This window comes from Dermacentor albipictus, chromosome 2, assembly GCF_038994185.2.
Source record: "Dermacentor albipictus isolate Rhodes 1998 colony chromosome 2, USDA_Dalb.pri_finalv2, whole genome shotgun sequence".
In the NCBI taxonomy this organism is placed as follows: domain Eukaryota; kingdom Metazoa; phylum Arthropoda; class Arachnida; order Ixodida; family Ixodidae; genus Dermacentor; species Dermacentor albipictus.
The window spans coordinates 122,862,538-122,881,179 of record NC_091822.1 but is presented as its reverse complement, the minus strand read 5'-3'; the positions used below and the strand labels follow the sequence as shown (position 1 = coordinate 122,881,179).

The 18,642-nt window shown below is 46.4% G+C and overlaps 1 protein-coding gene across 1 annotated transcript in view; it reads left to right on the top strand.

The window, feature by feature from the left end:
- The window catches only part of LOC135910747 (uncharacterized), an 89,396-nt gene continuing 70,754 nt past the window's right edge, over positions 1-18,642 (top strand). The window contains exons 1-2 of the mRNA XM_065442823.2: positions 1-963; positions 7,260-7,397. Coding sequence (XP_065298895.1) covers positions 498-963; positions 7,260-7,397 — 604 coding nt within the window. The 5' untranslated portion in view covers positions 1-497. The remainder of the gene's footprint in view (positions 964-7,259; positions 7,398-18,642) is intronic.

Genomic DNA, 18,642 nt, shown 5'->3' with positions numbered 1-18,642 from the left:
TGAAGCCGGCCTCCCCGTGGTGCTGAGCAGCGTCACTTATTCGGTGTCGAGAGGACTGAACGCGCGTTGCGTTGTACGGTGGGACTGCTGGACTGTCTCCGGCTGAAAAAAAAACCAACGATGTGTGCCGACCGTGACCTGTACCTCCGTGTGACCATGATCACTGGCGTTGACAAAAGCTGTCGCTTACGAACATCTTTGCGCTGACCTTCTCGAATAACCTAAAAAGAAAGTACGCCCTCGCAGTTTCAGCAGCGAAGGACAGTTTAATATCTTGTATATATACATCGGCAACGCGAGTAGATCCAGCAGCTTTCAACGAGCGCGGCATCTGTACGGAAAGTGCCTAAAGGAGGTAAGGCGTGCGTGCGACGCTGCCCCGAGCACTTAGTTCAGTCAGTATTGTTTCCTTTCCTTTTCTTTTTGAAGCTACCGTATTTTTTTTTTCGGGACGCGCAACACTCGCGAGAATTTGTGCAAGCCGCCTGACAAGGACCATGAGCAAGTTGCGTCACCCCAAGGGCCTGCCGTCCGAGGACGAGGACAGTGGTCGAGGCTCGGTGGACAGCGGCCTCATATGCCACGATTCGCCCGAGCCGGGTGCTCGCGAGGGCTGGCTCAGCGACGTCGCCTCGGCGAGCCTGCCCGACGAAGAACAGCCGTGGCTGAGCGGCGTGTCGCCAGACTACGACAATGTGGCGTCGCCCGGTGGAAGCAGCACGGCTTCGGGACCGGTCTACGTGCGGACGCCCGGCTTCGAGCACCACGGACACTCCGTGACCGCAACTGCCGCGGCTTCTGGCGCGGTTACCGGGCCAGGGGTGTCCGAGAAGAAAGCGGCCGCCAAAGGAGGGAACAAGTCGACCGGACTCCGCAAGGGCAGCGTCATCAGCGTCAACGACGTCAGCGCGTTGAACGAAGGACGCTCCGTCGCGACGCGAGTCAGAGCGAAACCCAAGAAAGGTAAGCGCCCGTATACGAAACGGTGGCTGCGTTCGCATTTCCAAATTTATGTCTTTGTCTGTCCCGATTCGAATCGCTGGCGGAACCAAAGTTTAGGGAGGTGCTGGGATTCTGGGGCGTCGTCTTCCTTGCCCCTCCGACGCAAACCTGGCAATTCAGTGCCGATCAAACTAAGCGCGATGTAACCTCCCCCTGCTCCCTCCTCCACCTACTGTTAACAGTATACGTTAGTTTCAAAACTTTGGGCCACGAACTTCACGTATGCACTAGCGAATTTACGTACCAGAACAACAACAACAACAGAAGAATGCAAAGAATAGACTCAGCAGCGAAGTGTTTTAAACTTTTCGCCGTAAATAAGCTATAAGGGTGTTTTCATGCAGTATTGCGAAAGAGCTTGAATTCGGTGATGGTGTTAGAAACATTTTATTCAAGAACTTAACGAGAGAGTTGTGAGGGGTTTCCGTATACGCAATGGCTCAAACTTTCAGAACAAACGTAAGATATTTTTGGCACTCCGTCTCTTAAGCGCTAGCTCAAAAAATGCACTTGTACACACGTCCACCAAAAAACAGCAGGTCACCGCTGTCATGTAGAAATGTATTGCTGCTACGCCTCGCACACCAATGCCCACTTTCAGACATTCGGCGGAACGCCTTGTCTTGCAGTGCGAAGAAGAGCCTATGAATTTGACTTGGGAGAAGTTGATTTCTGAAACGTGTATCATGAGAACTTTGTTTTATTGGGTTAATGTGTTGAACAAACGGGTTCGCGACATGGAAACTTCTGGCCTAAGTGGTACCAAACATAGTAACGAGCCGAATTGTTACGGACTGAGCTACTTCACAGAGTTATCAAACAACGAGCATGAATCGTCAAAAAGATATGTTATTTAGCTATCCCTTAGTGCTGCCTGCACGATTAAATCGTCGTTGTCATCATAGGCACGCACTATAATTGAAATTTGAACGCTTGCCTTCCCCATCTTCACCGCCCGTTCCTTAAATCCTTCTAATTGAGCTCCCCATTCCTGCCCCAGCTTCAGAACGGTATCTCCTGCAGCTAGTATTCACCTTATAGAGCCTCCAATGTTTTCCTTTAGCAAGAGCGTGCGATATTTTATCACAATTAAATACACAGACGGAAAGTCAAGCTTTCTCGCACTTCAACAGCCACTGATCTATCTTACTTGCCCTCACAAGTCATTTACACCCCCCTTCCCGCCACCTCCTCCCTTTTCCCTCCTTTCCACGCGCCGAGTCTTGCCATAACACAGGGATAAGAATCCGACGCTGTATACACATTTACGAGGTATGTACTACCTTCGTTATCGCTACGCGGGCACAAGAAAAAAAAAAGAATGAAGTAAGTCATGCAGGATGACTTCCCCCATCAATAAGCCATGTTGGTCGCATACGCGCAAAGAAAGAAAGATTGTCACAACGTTCACCACCACACTTATTTCCTTATCTCACGCCACGCCTTTCTCCGTCCTTTGTGTATGTTTCATTTTTCCTGCGCCAGCCTTCGTGCCTAGAGTGCATTCAGCAGTAATAGATCTCGAACGCCTGAAAGGCACTTCTGGTAGCTCAAAGGCACCTGGCGCAGCCTAGCATGACTAAGTACTCCCTAATGTGACATTGATATGATGGCAGCTCGCGTGCATTGCTGCCGTTCTTTACCTAGGACGTGTGCACATGCGTCTTAGGCGGCAGTGTGTATGCACTAACAACCCGTGAACCTTGATCTCAGTTTATTCCACCTTTTCTTACTCATTGGGGCTGCATGTTTCTCTTTTGATATGTCATTAAGTGGAGCCATATTGTCGACTGCATGCATATTTTGTCCGATTTAACAATGTAAACATTTCTTTCAGAAGAAAGAATGAGAACGGAGATCGTCTGAAAGTTCCCGCATACGTTGCCTGCAAAAATTTAACCACGCTTCTCCTTTTATTTACTATGTGTGCAGTGGTGCACGCTTTACAGGCGCTGCACGCTTTGCATTCTCGCGAATGACTTATTTGATAAGGTGACGGTTGCGCAACCGAATTATTATAATATAGCCTGCAATGTTGTCATTCATAAGGATATGTCAGGCATATTTCATAACTGCGGTATTTTAATTACATAAACGATATTAGAGCAAGGCAAAATGATTCTAAACTGTTGTGTTTTAACATTCGCTCTTCATGTATTCCTTGCAGCATTTTGAGCTTCAGCAAGCAGAAAACTATGGCATTCCAACACACACGAAACAAGCGGTTTCAGGTCTCACTGCAGTTTCGTGGTAGTAATAATTGCCATGGTTCTACGTAGGCAAAAAGCGAAAATACATCTTCGAAGTGATACCACATTTTTGACCGAAGAATCAAGCAAGATAAGGGATATTCCCAGGACTAATGAAGTGAGTACACAGTAAAAGCACAGTACATAATAACAATAACAAAAACAGCTATTATGATAGATAATACCTTTTGACAATGACCTACTTTCTACACAAGATGAGACATAACATTTAAGTTGACATAAATAAATAAATAAATAAATAAATAAATAAATAAATAAATAAATAAATAAATAAATAAATAAATAAATAAATAAATAAATAAATAAATATTCTGGCTCACCTAAATGCTGTTAGGTTAACTGCGCCGTTGTTATCTCCTCAAATAAACACTATAATCAGGTGACAACGCACATGGCGACGTTGTAATGAACACGTGGTCATAAGCTGACTAATTGTGATGCCCGGTAATTGCTCTTTAGTACGTAACTAATCAGCCGCAACCGATTATATTGACAACTAGGACACGCAACCGGTCGTAGCGAGGACCTGCGGGTTCTGTTTGAGCGCACCCCTGCGTTATAGTCTCGTCGTTGGCTTCACTCAGTTGGGGCAGCCTTCGTGCGCATTTCTAACGGTAGTGGAAAGCCAGATGATGTAAACTTCTGCTTCGCTTTTCGGTACGACGTGAAGCTGCACAGCTGAAAGCTCAAGCACGTCGGACACAGGTTCTCCATGATACTGATATCCAAGCCCCCCCCCCCACCCCCCCCCACCCCCCCCACCCCTCCCCTTTCTATAGAACTGGTTGCTATAGGTTCCGCCATGCGTGAAAAATAGGGGTGAGAAAAAAAAAAGGATCAAAGTTCACGCTATACTGCTCGCAACTCGCAAGCCGGTGGTTGTCGCTTCTCCCGCCCGTGCACTGCATAACCAGTCGCTGCGCACTGATAGCGGGCGCTGCTGCGTACGCGGAGCCATTAGCGCAATCGGAGGAATTTCCCGCCAATCCAGGGGGGGAAAACACGGCGCCGTATACCTGGAAGCGTGGCAATTCTCCAATGGGCGCCGCCGCTGGCTGACCTTCAACGTTGGCGAGAGGGCACTTTGCCACGGCCAATCAATACGAGCGCTCCCAGCAGTGCATTCGTTATTGCAGTCAGCGTGGCGGCGAGGGCAAGGCCATTTCGCTGGCCTGTGCACATGACTCGCTCGTGGGCCACACCAGGACGCCGGACATCCGTTCTTTTTTACTTTTTTTAACCTTTCTTTTAAACTGGCGCGATAAACGCAATGCGTTTTTCTTTTGTTTTTGCAAGCGTCCGCTTTTCTACCGCTTTCATCGCCTCACTGTCGTCGCCCGTGACCCCTCGGTGGTAATGTGAAGGTAGAAAGCGACATGTTTTCGATCGTTGGCGACTCACCCAGAACGCAGCTTTTAAGTTTGCCCTTGGTTTATGGATGTGTCTTTTAAAATTAACTAATGCTTTACTTTTTCATTTATTTAAGTTCCCCCGATTCCAGATACCGCGACAAGGGCGTTTTAATGGTAAGTCGTAATAAAAATACGGTAACTTTAGCTTAGCTGTTTAGGATCTCGCGTCTTGATAGGTATGTCTGAAGTGCTTACAAAATTAAGAATAAAAATAAATTAATATAATAACTAGAAGAAAAAAGCAAACCATGCACACGAAAACACACTGTTAAATCAGTTTCGGAGGCTTCGTTCAGCGGCGAAACATTGCGTTTCTGGGAGGAGCTAGATACAACATTTGCCGTATTTTCAATACTATATCCTATTCGGTACAATGTTCATTTCATTTGTTTGTTCCGGCCCTTACAACAGAACGAGACAGAGTTCCTTAATATCAGAACGCTTTGCCTCTGTAAAAGTATTCGGCTACTTACTAATCAGAAAGGGAAGGGGGATCGGAAATAAAGGCCACACAAAAAAGAAAAAGGAAGACAAAAGAAAGTGAAAGAAAAATAATAACAAGAAATAACAATACAACTTAATATCTTGATTTCACTTTTGAGTCGGATTCGTCCACTTGCCACCTTGATTTCACTGCTTGCTTTTTTATATGATGCACATTAGAGTTTGAATCACAGCAATAGGGTTTTTGGATATCAGGTAGCTGAGTCAAGGTAATCAGACGAGATATCGAGTGCTTGACGCTGCACTGGTGGATAGTGGTGGGTACAAAATTTACGCCTAAGTGCCAGAGGGCCTTGATATAGAGTGTCTCGCTATCATTCTCCCTCAGACCGGACGATCCTGGCTAAGAGGGAAGAGCGACGGTGCTCGCACCGTTAGCGAAGCGGGAAGTCGCCGCTGCACCAACGTAAAAGTACTTCCGTCACGCGAAGAAAGTGCACCGGTCATGGTGATGCTGTGGCTATGGCGTTCTATGCTGCTGAGCACGGTGTCGCGGGTTCGTTACCATGACGCGGCAGCAGCGTTTCGATGAGAACGAAGACGCAATGACGCTGGTTTACTTAACCTTAGGTGCTCGTTAACGAACACCAGGTGATCGAAATTAGTTACGGAGCCCTGTACTACGGAGTCCCTGCGCCGCCCCCCGCCTCCCCTTCGTGACCTAACGTGCAATTTTGGGACGTCAAACCCAATACTTTTGAAGGAAACTGCGAGCTTTCTGTATACGTCGCGCATAGAGAAAGAGAGGGAGATGAGAATGTACAGCGACTGCACGCGCTTTTCAGCTCCTGCAGTACTGCTGCATTACTTTTTCTGTCTTATGCTTTACCAACCGCGGTGGCTTAGTGGCTGTAGCGCTGCGTTACTAAACACGAGGTCGCTGGGATGAAGTTTCTATGGGGGGGCGAAATGTTTATGTACGCTCGTGTACTTATAGATTCAAGCAGTTCGTTACGCAGCTGGCGTCTTGAATGCGGTAGGTTTGATGCTGTTAAGTAACCTGTGTGAGCATGTGATAAGATGCGTCCTCCCAAATCTCGCGAACATCGTTACATCGTTCTAAATAATTTTTCGCGTCAGCCAATGGCTGCGTGTCACACTGAAAAACACCCCTTTATTAGACCTTGTACACGTACCTACATACTCAAGATTGTCAAGATGGAAACAGCCACCGCCGTGGCTCACTTGCTAGAACACTGCATCTGTTATCTGAAAATAGTGCGTTGGGCCACAGTTGACAGAACATAGTTTATTTACTGCGTTTTCTTTTCTCTAAATTAAATTTGGCACTTCGGTCAGCAACAAATATTTGCTGCGCGCTTTCTTTTGCGTCATTACACTTTACCATCTTGAGGTTGTAACTAATAGAACTAATTTCGAACAACCGGGTTAAAAAAGCCCGGGTGGCCGAAATTAGTCCGGGGTCCCCTGCTACGGCATGTCTCATAATCAGGTAGCGATTCTGGCGCATAAAATTCAAGAACCTAACTTTCTTTTCAATGTGTACCAAATTTATCAGATATTTCAATTAGAAATTCAGCCACATCACTTCGCTTTGCACGAACACAATCGGCGGTTATCAGGTACCCAACGACTTCCACCTGCTGAATAATGTGTGTGCTTCATGATGGTTTCTCAGATGTGCCCACAAATGCAGCACTCATAAAAACCCACCATATAGATACTGGCTATCATCGAAACGGTATCCGGCCAAACACGATAGACAACATGATAAGCCAAGTGCGCACTGGAATCGGGTTATCTCATCGTCTCGGCCCTGAACCGCAAACATACGCGACGAAAATGCGACGCAGTCAAGAGTTCTATTTGAATAATGAAAAGTAAAGCATTTCTACGATATCTCTTGCGTGTCGCAGATTTACGATCCTGTGGTCAAACCTTTCTTTCAGTGCTCACGCTATATTTCTAGTCTATAATGAACGCGCAAGTATAATCACAAAGCTCGTTTCCTGCGAAGTGATTTTTTTAAGTCTGAATTTTGCAGCTTTTCTTGTTGCTCGGCATAATACGAGCGAAATGCGCAGCGATCATCGCCCGTCGATTTCCGCAGAGCCGCTGCCGATGAAACTTCGCGCGCTGCCGCAGTCGTTCTGGCAGCAACCGGACGAGACGAGCGGAGTGTCGCCGGCCATCGTGATGCCCGTGCTGCCACCGCTCTTCAAGCACGACACCCAGGAAGACCTCACAGGTGAGGGCGCACTTCTCGCAGATATCTCGTTTTTTGGCGCATCATCCTTCGTATCCCCATGAGCTCCTTGATAAGGCTAAATTGCGAACTCGCCAACAAGATCCGACCAGCATTCGCGAGAAAATTTCTAATGTAGTGTCCCGTGAACGAAGAGAAATGAAGGTCGATAAGATTTAGCTTGAGTGTCAGAGTTCTCGAAGCCTTTTGCACTGTGCGAGATCAACTGAGCACCACCGAAATTCGGTTCGAGCACAACTGCTGTTTCTGAAACATTGTCTTTCAAGAGTAGTGAATTTTCGCATGTAGTGAAATCAAGGAGTTCCGTGCTCTACATTGGCCGTACACTCTAAAAAAATTTTATACCCTTAAGGGTGTTTTCATGTCGCACTGCAACACCCTTACCGTTAGGGCCTTAAAAAGTTTTATAGAGGACAACAGTGGTGCTCTGACGAGACGTGCGATGACAAAAGACGTAGTTGAAAACCATGTACTCATTCTGACAGCCTTTGGCGCACAGAAATATCCGACAAGAGGATTTCACAGGGAGAGATAGGAAACTCTCCTGTCGGATATTTATATGCACCCAAGGCTGTCAGAGTGATTAAATAGTTTTCAACTATGTCTTTTGTTATCGCAAGTCTCGTTGGAGCTCCGCTGTTGTCCTCTATAAATTTTTTTAAGGCCCTAACGGTAAGGGTGTTACAGTGCAACAAGAAAACACCCTTAAGAGTGCAAACATTTTGAGAGTTGCATTATTGTAAATCTTGCCCTGGGCGATGATTTAGCTTTAAACGCAGCACACCGAGCAGCAGTCAAACGCGGAACAGCAAATAATGGCCGCGCTTGCGTGAACGCGACAGTGGCGCATCGCATCGCATTTCTAGCGCACCGCATCTTTGTAAACGGCGGTAATGCGCTGGGAAGACAAATCGCATTAATGCGCCACGAGAGGGTAGATTGAAATTGGTAAGTCGAGTCATGCGGTGCATGTAAACGCTGGTGTATCGCATCGGGGGAGAGAGGGAAAGTGAGACGGCTGCTGGCGTGTGGCTCTCCCCACATTCACCGACGATATGTAATCGTTGGAAATAGGCTACGGCTTGATTCGGACGAAGTGCGATCCACCACGTGTAAGCACTGTCGCATAGCATTGCCGTGATGTGCTCAGAAATTCGATACGCTACTATATCGCATTCATGTAAACACCGCTAAATGAAAGGACAAAACTGTTTCTAGATCACGGTGACTTTTTCAGCGACTTAGCTGATGCCAATTTCACCTGCTTTAACTTCTTAACTTTTTAACTTCTTTATTTAGACCTGCCCAGACAAACGTCCTTATGCATCCTTTCAATTATCAAAGACTTGCGAAGCAAGGTATGAAGACCGACCTGCGCGACGTTTTCACAAGCCGAAATAATTTTTCATAAAACATGACGCAGCATTCCTGAAATCGTAAAACGGGTACCAATTCGTAAACTCTACGAAAAACTAGGAGCAGTTGGCAGGTATGTGGGTACTGAGATGCTGACGAATTCAGAAGTCCTACAAGAGCCACTTACCCGTGACGTCACTGTGCACGCCATCTTTGGAGACACGTGTTTTTCAAGGTGTGGGCTGATTGCCAAAGAAGCGGGCCAAGCCGGTCGCACCCAAGAGGCCGCTAATTAACAAAGCCAAGTGTTGTGCGTTACGTCAACCCATTAAGCCAGTGAAGTAATGTGGTTGGGGGTTTTGGGGAGCGGCTTTCTTTCTGGCAGCTTAATGTGTCGTTCACCTCGCCCTGTCGTCGCGGCAACAATGCGTCTGGGGTACTTGCTTCCCCCTTTCCACAATCACCTTAGGGACAGCGGGTGTGCATGGTGTGGACCCCTCGGAGGCGGAGTTTTGTGACATCTACGTGACCCGTCGAATTGGCTGACTGGGACATGACCTATTTCCCTAGCGAGTGATCCATAGGAAATACGGAAGCTATTTATGAAGCCATCTACGCGTGCTGATACCGTGCTCCTCCAGAATTCAGAATGCCCTGTCAGAATGTGCACGTGTGCTCCTCCCGACAGAATGTGCTCCGAGAACGATAGCGACTGCGTGCTACAATACGACATGTGCTGCGCTCGCAAGTCCTGACAGTACGAGTTTGTGCTTAGTCGTACAAAGTCTGCCGTAATTATCCCGTGAGAATAAATTCCATGTTCCGCCCCTTCAACATCTCATCCTCGCAACTCCTCGCCGAGCCATCATCTCCCGTCATGAAAGTATACGGACGACCGCATATGCCCGCTTACCGAGCTCGGTGTGATGCTCCGGTAGCGTAGGCCAGCTGTATACCTCTTTCCGAGACGCTACGGCGACGCATGCTACAGCGCAACCCTTTCTGTGACGCCAGACTATAAGACCACGATACGCAAACTCGACAGTATACACTGTTGACTGGGAGCACGTGGCCGGCTTCTGAGGGCTTCCTACGAGGATTGAGAACTGGCTGTAAGGACTGCGATACCTCACGCAAATTTACGATAATGAGGGGCAGGTATGACGCGGGCATGGTGCTATCGGCTCCGCAAAAATGGAATGGGTTATGTAGAGAAAGACCATGCAGCCAGCAAACGCAAAGAATCAGCACGTGTAGTTCGAATATTGTTGTCGAGTATGCACCTTGCTTGATGCTGGTATCCGGTAAGGTTTACATCGGCCAAATCGGGTAGTGTAATAATAATCGCCTCAGAAAACACATTGCTTCCATCTCCACGAGTGATGGCAGGCATTTGCCGAATTATTGTACTGTCTGGGTGTTTCAGCGAACACTTTCAAACATTTAAAGAAATTTGCCTGTGACAGATTGCACAATTCGAGACCATGACCGGGTCTACGCGAAGAGGCGCACATTACTTGCACAAAAAAAATGAAAATGCATAATCGAGTAATTAACAAAAAATCACTAATTAAGATTTTAGATAATTACCTTATGGCACATATTGAAATTTACAAATTACAGCCGGGGAGCTCGCAAGGTGGATTCACTTCGAATGAATTCTCAGACTGGCATCAGTTTCGAGTTTTTGATTCCCGAACTTTGCAGAGAAACTTATTGTCGTTCCGCTTTTGTGCTAGAGTGTATAAAACGACGTTTTCTTAAGAAGGTAAGTGGAATGACAGTGCACTTTTACCACAAGTGTGACGGCGCATATATCGTAAATGGTGTCAGCCACACAGTTCCTATCAAGTTGATATTAATGTGGATATGCGTCACAATACCGCATTCGCGGCATTATGCATCAGGCATTCGTCCCGAATGGTCAGACTTAGAACAGAGAGACTTACTGCCAAATTTTATGGTGTTTGACGGAGAATGTTTGGCGACAACGGTCCGGTCTGGGGCGCACGAGGCGGGCGATGCTGCACGAAGAAAATGCACCCTGTCATACATAAATCTGCACACGCAAATTTCTCGTTGGAAACAACATCGTTTTCACCCTTCGTCTCACTTGGCTTCCGCTTAGTTTAATATTTTCCCAAAATTAAAAACCCAGCTCGAAAGTCGCTATTCTGCCACGAATTTCTTTCTCAAGTTCGAGTCGCAGAAGGGTTCTCGACTCATTCCGGTGAAAAAACGGTCAGGACATATTCTCAAATTGATAGTAACGTTCGGAGCGTTGTATTGCAGCACAAGAGAACTGTTTCGAAGGTGAGAGTGTCTGAACGCACATAAATAAAATACTTTCTTCAATACAGACCCAGTCTTGTAACTTTTCGATACCACTTCTTAGTTGCGAATGTCGCTGCTCTGTCCAGCCGAGTCCTTTTCTTTTGTGCATCGCATTCACCGCCGATGTTGTTAGAGCGCAGTTCCTAGGCGCCCGCTCCTGCGTTTCGCGGCGTCGTCCGTCGGCGTAACCAAGCGAACTAACACAGCGAAGGATGAAAGAGCGAACGCGTAGCGCAGCGTTGCGGTGAAATACATAGCGATGAGAGCGCGAGGAGGAAAGCGGAGAAGGAGGGTATGGCGAAAGTAAGAGAAAAGAAGCGTAGTGTCGTGCAAGACAGGCTCTTCGGCGATGACTGCTACGAGATGGCGCCAGAGTTGCGCGCCCTCATCCGTTCACCGATGGCGTGCGGCGAGCGTGTCCACTGGTACCATATATGGAAACAAAGCACTGCATGAGCGGAAGTGTGTCTGCGGCGGCTGCTGTGAAACGCGCTCACGCGTCACCCACGCGCTGCCTCTCGTGATCTCCTGATTAGCGAGGCAGTCACGCCTCACTTCTCTCCTTTTGGAATATACCACACGAGAGATGGTGTCCGCACCAGCCAATGGAAATGCGAAATGGAAACACGTATACTGCTGCGCTAAAATTTCGAATTAGGGAGTGTCGTAATCGTCCGTGAATTTATTCCACTTAAGCAGGCCTTACTCTCTACGTTAGTAGTTATTCTCACTTTACGAAAGTGTACCTGCTTCCTCACCGTCGCTACTTCGCCACGTAATGCAACAAACGCCAAGGAAAAGAACAAACAGAAATTCACGGGGCCTATGTCAAGCGCGCACCACAACCCATGCAATGTTCTGCGGCGTTGCCTTGGAAAGCAGAAGGCTTGATTTAATTTCTTCGTTGCTCTAGAAACAGTTGCGTGCTCAACAAGCTCACACAAGCTGTCTTTGTGCATTTCACGAAATCACGAGCGCATAACTGAAAATTTTCATGGTCCAATGGCCATCTCCTCTGGACATCTTCATGCAAGCAAAGCAGTGATGAGCGCTTTTCGGCGTGCACTATGTAGTGTGAAAGGCACGTCACGTCACAGTTTTTAACCGTCACAGAGAGTGCGAATGAGGTGCAAATTGCCTAAGAAATAATTATTATATGGCACAATACTTGTAAACTAGACATAATGTAGATTGAGGTGTACTCATAATGTTTCCCAAATAACCAGCTAGCAGGACAAGCAACCCGTGGCGACCATTGTTTGAGAACCACTGCTTCAGGCTGACGGACTTCGCTATTACATATAATTGCTGAATTCTTTAGTGCTGTTTTAAGTACTTTTACATAGTATTCATGATGGAATTAACTCACCCTATCCGCCGGCACATTACAATCACACTGAGGAAGGCACGCATCTTTTAAGCCAGCTCTACTAGCTCGTGTAGCTGCAGCTTCAATTGGGTCAATCAAGTCAGAATGAATTCTTTGCAGCTTATAAACATTTCAAAACCACTTTCACGGAAGCAGCCATACGGACGTGAAGGGAAATGTACATTACTGGATGACTTGAAAATGAGGGAAGACGATGTCTTGCGTGCACTGATGCCTTGACGACGAAAGACATTACCCGTATCTTCGCTGAAACAATGCGGCGTTGCTAATAGGAACCACTAGTAACTGCTTGACACATATCATTGCACGGGCTTGCGTCGTTCTCAGAATCTTATTTATGAGAATACGCTGGTGCATACCTGCTGTGAGGATTGTTCTTCTTGTTTCCTCAAAACATGGCTCGTACCCACGAGGAGGATTGACCATACTGTATAGAATTAAGTCAACACCCAACAACATTCCAAAAAGGTTTACCGCGAACACAAAAGCGAATCATTTGGCAATTAGCTAATAACACCGATATTGTGAGTACCTAGACATAAAAAAAAGAAATTAAACAGAGAAGCAAAAGAAAAATATTAGCAATAAAATAAAATGTCCCATGGTAGGTACCCTAGCAGCGTAGCCTTCCGGGTGCTTCAATGAACTGCTGCAGAGCACAAACCATCGAACCGTGGCTTGAGCCTAAATGACAGACACCAAAAGACAAAATGTTAGGTGTTGTAAATGCTAAACCTAGTTTTCTAGTTTGAAAAATGAGGAACATTTTGCTATAGGAGGAGAAGCGGCGGCAAAAAACGAAGAAATGGTCAATACTTTCTGGTTCATTACAAAAAGAACACAGGTTAGTTATTGATAGATCAGATCTAGGAAGATCTATTAAAGGTCGTAGTTTGTATGCTGCACATCATGTAAAAAGAGCACAGCCAAATTCGAGAATAGGGCGGACGTAAAGTTTATAAATCATAAGCAACACAGCTATACGCATCCCTGTGTTTTTATTACTGAACCGGCGCAACAATGCCATTGCACGTTCCCATTTTCTACGACTTGATTCGATTTGTTTCTCCCAGCTTAACTTACCATCATAACTTATCCCTAAGTATTTCAATGCTGCAACTTGCGGTACCGGTTCATTTCGGTAATGAATAGAAATAAATACAAGATTTGACAATGGAAACACAAGTAACAAGCATTTCTTGACGTTACGCGAAAAAGACAGTCCATCCAGCCAGGACTCTAGCTCAGACAAATATGATTGCAAAATTTGGTATGACTTATTGATATCCCGTGATGAGGAGAAAAATGCAATTCCATCAGCATAGAGATAGAGTTGAAAATATTGATGAACTGGGACAGAAGATAACAAAATATTATACAAAAATGGTGAAAGAACTATTCACTGTGGTACGCCTCTCTCCTGTTTAAAAGGTACTCGATGTCACCCCATCCACGACAAAAAATAATTCTCTACCTGAAAGTAACCAAATTCAAGGCCCCACTAAATAGTCTGGAACAGCACATCTTACTAATCTAAACATTGCAGTTCCATGTTCGACACTGTCATATGCTTTGGAAATATATAAAGTTACCAATGCTGATACATATCCTGATAGTCCGGCGAGTCGGCTGCGGCTTTCTAAATTAACGTGAGCTGACCATATGGCACACTGAAGCCAATATCCTACTTGTCTCGAGCTCAGAATGCCTGGAGAAGAAGTGAAGTCATTGAGGTGGACATGGATTACCTTTTCTACAATTTTGACTAGATTTAAAGTAAGGGCAATTGGTCGAATGTTGCCCAATATATATATACGAGGTTTTGATTTTTAAGTAATACCAAGATTTTCCAATTTCCCAAGAAGTCGAGGTCCATGTATATTGCAGGTTACAGTTAACTATATTCAAGAGTTCATTTGGGAAAGAGTTAAGCAATGATTTAATCAAAGGAGTTGTGATACCGTCTGGTCTAGGAGCTGACTGATATGTAGTTAAGATTACATTGGATAATTCTGACATGGAAACTTTCACAAACTCAGATCCCGAACGTATAAACCCCCTAGGTCTGGGACACTGTGAAGAAAAGTGTGCTTCAAGCCCTTTCGCGATCTCATTAGGTGAATCCGCTGCTGCTTTGGGTGATAAAATAGAAGAATGGGACCATAAGGACTGTTCAACAAATTTTTGTTTCGTAAAAACCTAAACAGTGCCGATCTTCTTTCTGGCTTCGACAAAGTTGAATGTAGCGCATTTTTTTTCTTCGTCTTTAACTATCGCCACAGTGCTTTTGAACACAGCTGCATAGAATTTATTATCCATCCAATTTTTAGTTGAATGATTATATTGGAGACTTTTCCAGGCTACTTTTATTCGTCTGGGAATCCCGTGTGCAAGCTTCATTCCACCAAGATGAGATTGACGGCGAGTTTCCAGACATAACCACAAGCTCAGCGGGTTGACCAGGAGAATTCAAACGCGATACCACAGAGTCAGCTCTCCGTTGCTCATCACAAGTGGTCAGCGTTGGTAGACCTGAATTTATAGCAGATTTATAAGTTTCATAATTATTGAGCCGTCTATGCCATAGAATAGGAGCCTGACATGAAAGCAAAATTTCAAAAGTAACGAGTAAGTAATCGCTACTTGTTCCATTATCAAAGATGTCCCAAGATGAAATAGACATATGAGCAGAAGAGAAAGTCAAGTCTAATGAAGAAAAAAAACCACCCACGTCGAAAATATTCCAACCTGAATTATGACATTGAAAATTGTTGTGATGCCTCCAATTCCACAAGCATCCGCTTTAAGTCCCCGAGAATTATGATGCGAATTAATGTCTCCTGCCAGGAGCATTGGATTAGAACATTTTTGGCCCAGCGAGTCCAGGTGATCAGTGCCCTCGACTCCGTTCGGGAAATTTGCATTAGCTACTGTAAACGCAACACAACCAGCGCATAAGGAATCTAATCCTAAAATTTCGTAGTCTGGACACATGTTAAAAAGTGACAGTTAGTTTATGGTACATTTTGGATGAGATTATTGCAAGCACACCCACCGCCTCTACCGGAGCTATCTAAACGAAATGTTTGAAAATTATTAATAGTAAATCTATGGTAAGACTAAAGTCATGATTCTCGACGTAAAATAACATCTGGAATTGGTTTGTGTACTAGATAAAGAAGGTCAAAATAACCGGAGGATACAGAGCGGCAATTTCATTGAAGGACTTTTAATGAAGCTATGGCGATCCTAAAATGGATGAGTCAACCGCACAACTCAACGCATCCTGCTCGTGATGATCACTGTTTTTCCCTTTTTTCGGCCTAGATTAATGAGAATCAGTGCGAGAAAGTGGGGAAATCTCACGGCGACTGCTGATGGTCCCAAGCCACATGTGCCCAAATGAATGGCTACGTCCGGCAGATAATGATAGTCGAGAACACACGGAGGTATGAGACGCAACTTCTGCCTGACTATCAAAGTTTGTTTCGGTTTAATGTTGCGCAGTAATACTAGCTGAAAGCGTGGGGGTTGCAGCAGCAAGGTGCGATTGGAGGAGGCAGTTGAATTTTGCACTCATGTTCTTGGTTACAAATTCGGCAAAGGTTTTAAATAGTCGCTCAATAACTAATAGCATTGCCTTGTCAATAGCTGCCGCTACTGCGGCCGAAACTGTCCTTCTAGTGATGTGGACTGATGGGATGAAGCGGCTGCGTAAGCAACTTCACGCTTCTTAATTGCTGCTATTGCTTCCGCGCGTGCACAATAATGTTTCTCCGCGAACTCAAGCACCTGCATTTCATGGCCTCGCGCGAGTCAGGTAGCATCCGTAGCACCATGAGAACCATCGCATAAGCAACACCTCTGAGTATCTACATCGCAGGCTTAGGTGGAATGAGAGCCGCCACAATTACAGCATCACACTGAAGATCCGCAGGCATTAGCAGTGTGCCCAAATTTCCAGCAGTTTCGGCACTGAAGTGTTCTAGAAGTCAAGGCCTCCAAGCAGGAACAAATACGGCCAAGCCATCATTTCAGACGGGCGTGTTAAACAGGCGAAGGAAACGATAACGCTCTCAATTGTAACTCAGTCATCACCTACTGACATATTGCATCTGTGAACCGAAACAACACCAGTCGGAGAGAGCATATTCACGAAGGCCTCAGGGGGGATATCGGTGGGCGCACTCGAACAATGCCCTTCACGCATGCGAGATGTCGAGGCACGAAAGCACGAACCGCAGCTTTAGCGAATCTCGTGCAGTTAAGCAAATCATCGAGGTACTGAACATTAGATGAGTTACACAGAATGTCATTCATACCAAAACGCCTCACCTCCAAGATGTCAATGAAGTGTTCGGTTATACCGCGCAGCTCCTCCTGGAAGACTTCTGATGCGGTCAACCGAATGAATCCACCATATGTGGCAACGATCGCCACGGGCAAGGAGTTGACTCGGTTGCGAAGAAAACACTCCAGGGGCAACGACTCAGTGGGACGACTAGCCGACCAGGGCGAGCCCTGGCCGGGACCGGAGGCTGTCATTCACGGTCTCCGAAAAAAAAAAACCCCAACACACCTATATAAGAAACCAAGCACTACAATCAGTTAAAGTGTGGCTTGGAAGACAAGAGGCTTGGAAGGCTGGCCATGGATTTCGAACCGTCCTGTGAGGATTGTCTCGTCTCGTCTCGTCTCCCAAACAATGGCGCATACCCACTATGGGGGTCCAAGGATTGTTCTTGTTGTTGATGTTTGTCATTGATGTCGTCGTCATCTTTGTTGTTTGAGGAATAGAAGCTGTCGAAACAAAAACGATATATTTTTATTATGTTAACAGAAATATTTTAATGACCGTTTGTCAAACCCAATCACCCCTACAAGAGTTATCAAAGAAAAAAAAATTGTGGCGAACCCTCACTTTCCAATAGCCTTTAGCCATGGGGCCATGGGGGTCGAGCCCCCACAGCTCCGCTGAGATTACCTACCTCGGCTATTGAAAGCATCCGCCGCACCCAACTGGTGGCTCTCTGAGGTGCGGAGCCGGGTTCCGGCCCTGACTTGATGCCACAGGCCAACCTGGGTCGTGATACCACAATTTCCACCCGCGGTTAGAAACCACGGATGTGCCGACACGGGCCAAGTGTCCTAAACACTCGGCTACGATGTCGGTGCTTACCTCATGGTTTTGGGAAGTTATATACCTACTGAATCTGCTGCGTCGGTACTCCGGGTCACAACACGATTTCATCACATCGCGCACTAGATGTTATATTCATGATTCAGAACGGCCTTCTTATTGCGCTGAAGCGGCTGGAAGCTGGACGCCTCAGGTTCCGTGGTCTTGAGTAACGCTGAAGTTTCCGACCGAAGAGAGACGGCGACGCCTTCTCGGGGCCCCTGTCGAATGAAGGTAATCGCTGACGCCGAGCTGCGGCTGTTTCTAGGGGTGCGTAGCGACATTCGGGTCTGCAATCGGGGCTGTAACGTGCGAGCGCAGCTTCGCGTAGCCCGTGGTACCTGTCGGGATCTACAGGCACAAGCTTGGTCTTCTGGAAAGGCGTGGGGAAGAGGACTTGCCTTACAGGCTCGCACATTGCCACAGAGGCGGGGAGACGCCATGAATACAGTATCCGCTTGCCGCGGGCCGAGCTGGAAGATAAAAAGAAGCGTTGGAGCGACTATACTCATGGATTTCAAATTCGTCGCGCCTGTTCCACGGCCCCGGGCTGTGGCGGCACCGTGTCCGACTGGTAGATCGGGTGAACGAAGTTGGGCGGGCCGAATGCTTTGCTTTTGTTATCATAGTTGAAAGCTAAACCTACACGGCACTTACTCTGCGTGCTGATATGGTGGTGGCGGTTGTAATGATGATGAAGACCTTTAGCTGTGGCGCATACCCACTAAGGCAGGCTTGCCAAGAATCGAATGGAGCAGGCAAATCGATTAATCCATGAACTAAATAGGTGTTGAAAGTTCACTAGGTTAACTTAAAAGATCTGAAAGTGAGGCGCTCAGTCATTTGGACGCTGACGAAGCAATTTCTGTGATGATGCCTCCGGCGCCGGCCGAGTACTGTAGTGAAGCTTCCACAGCCTTACTTCTGCTGCTTTCTGCTAAAAATTCCACGCACCCAACAAGAAGATG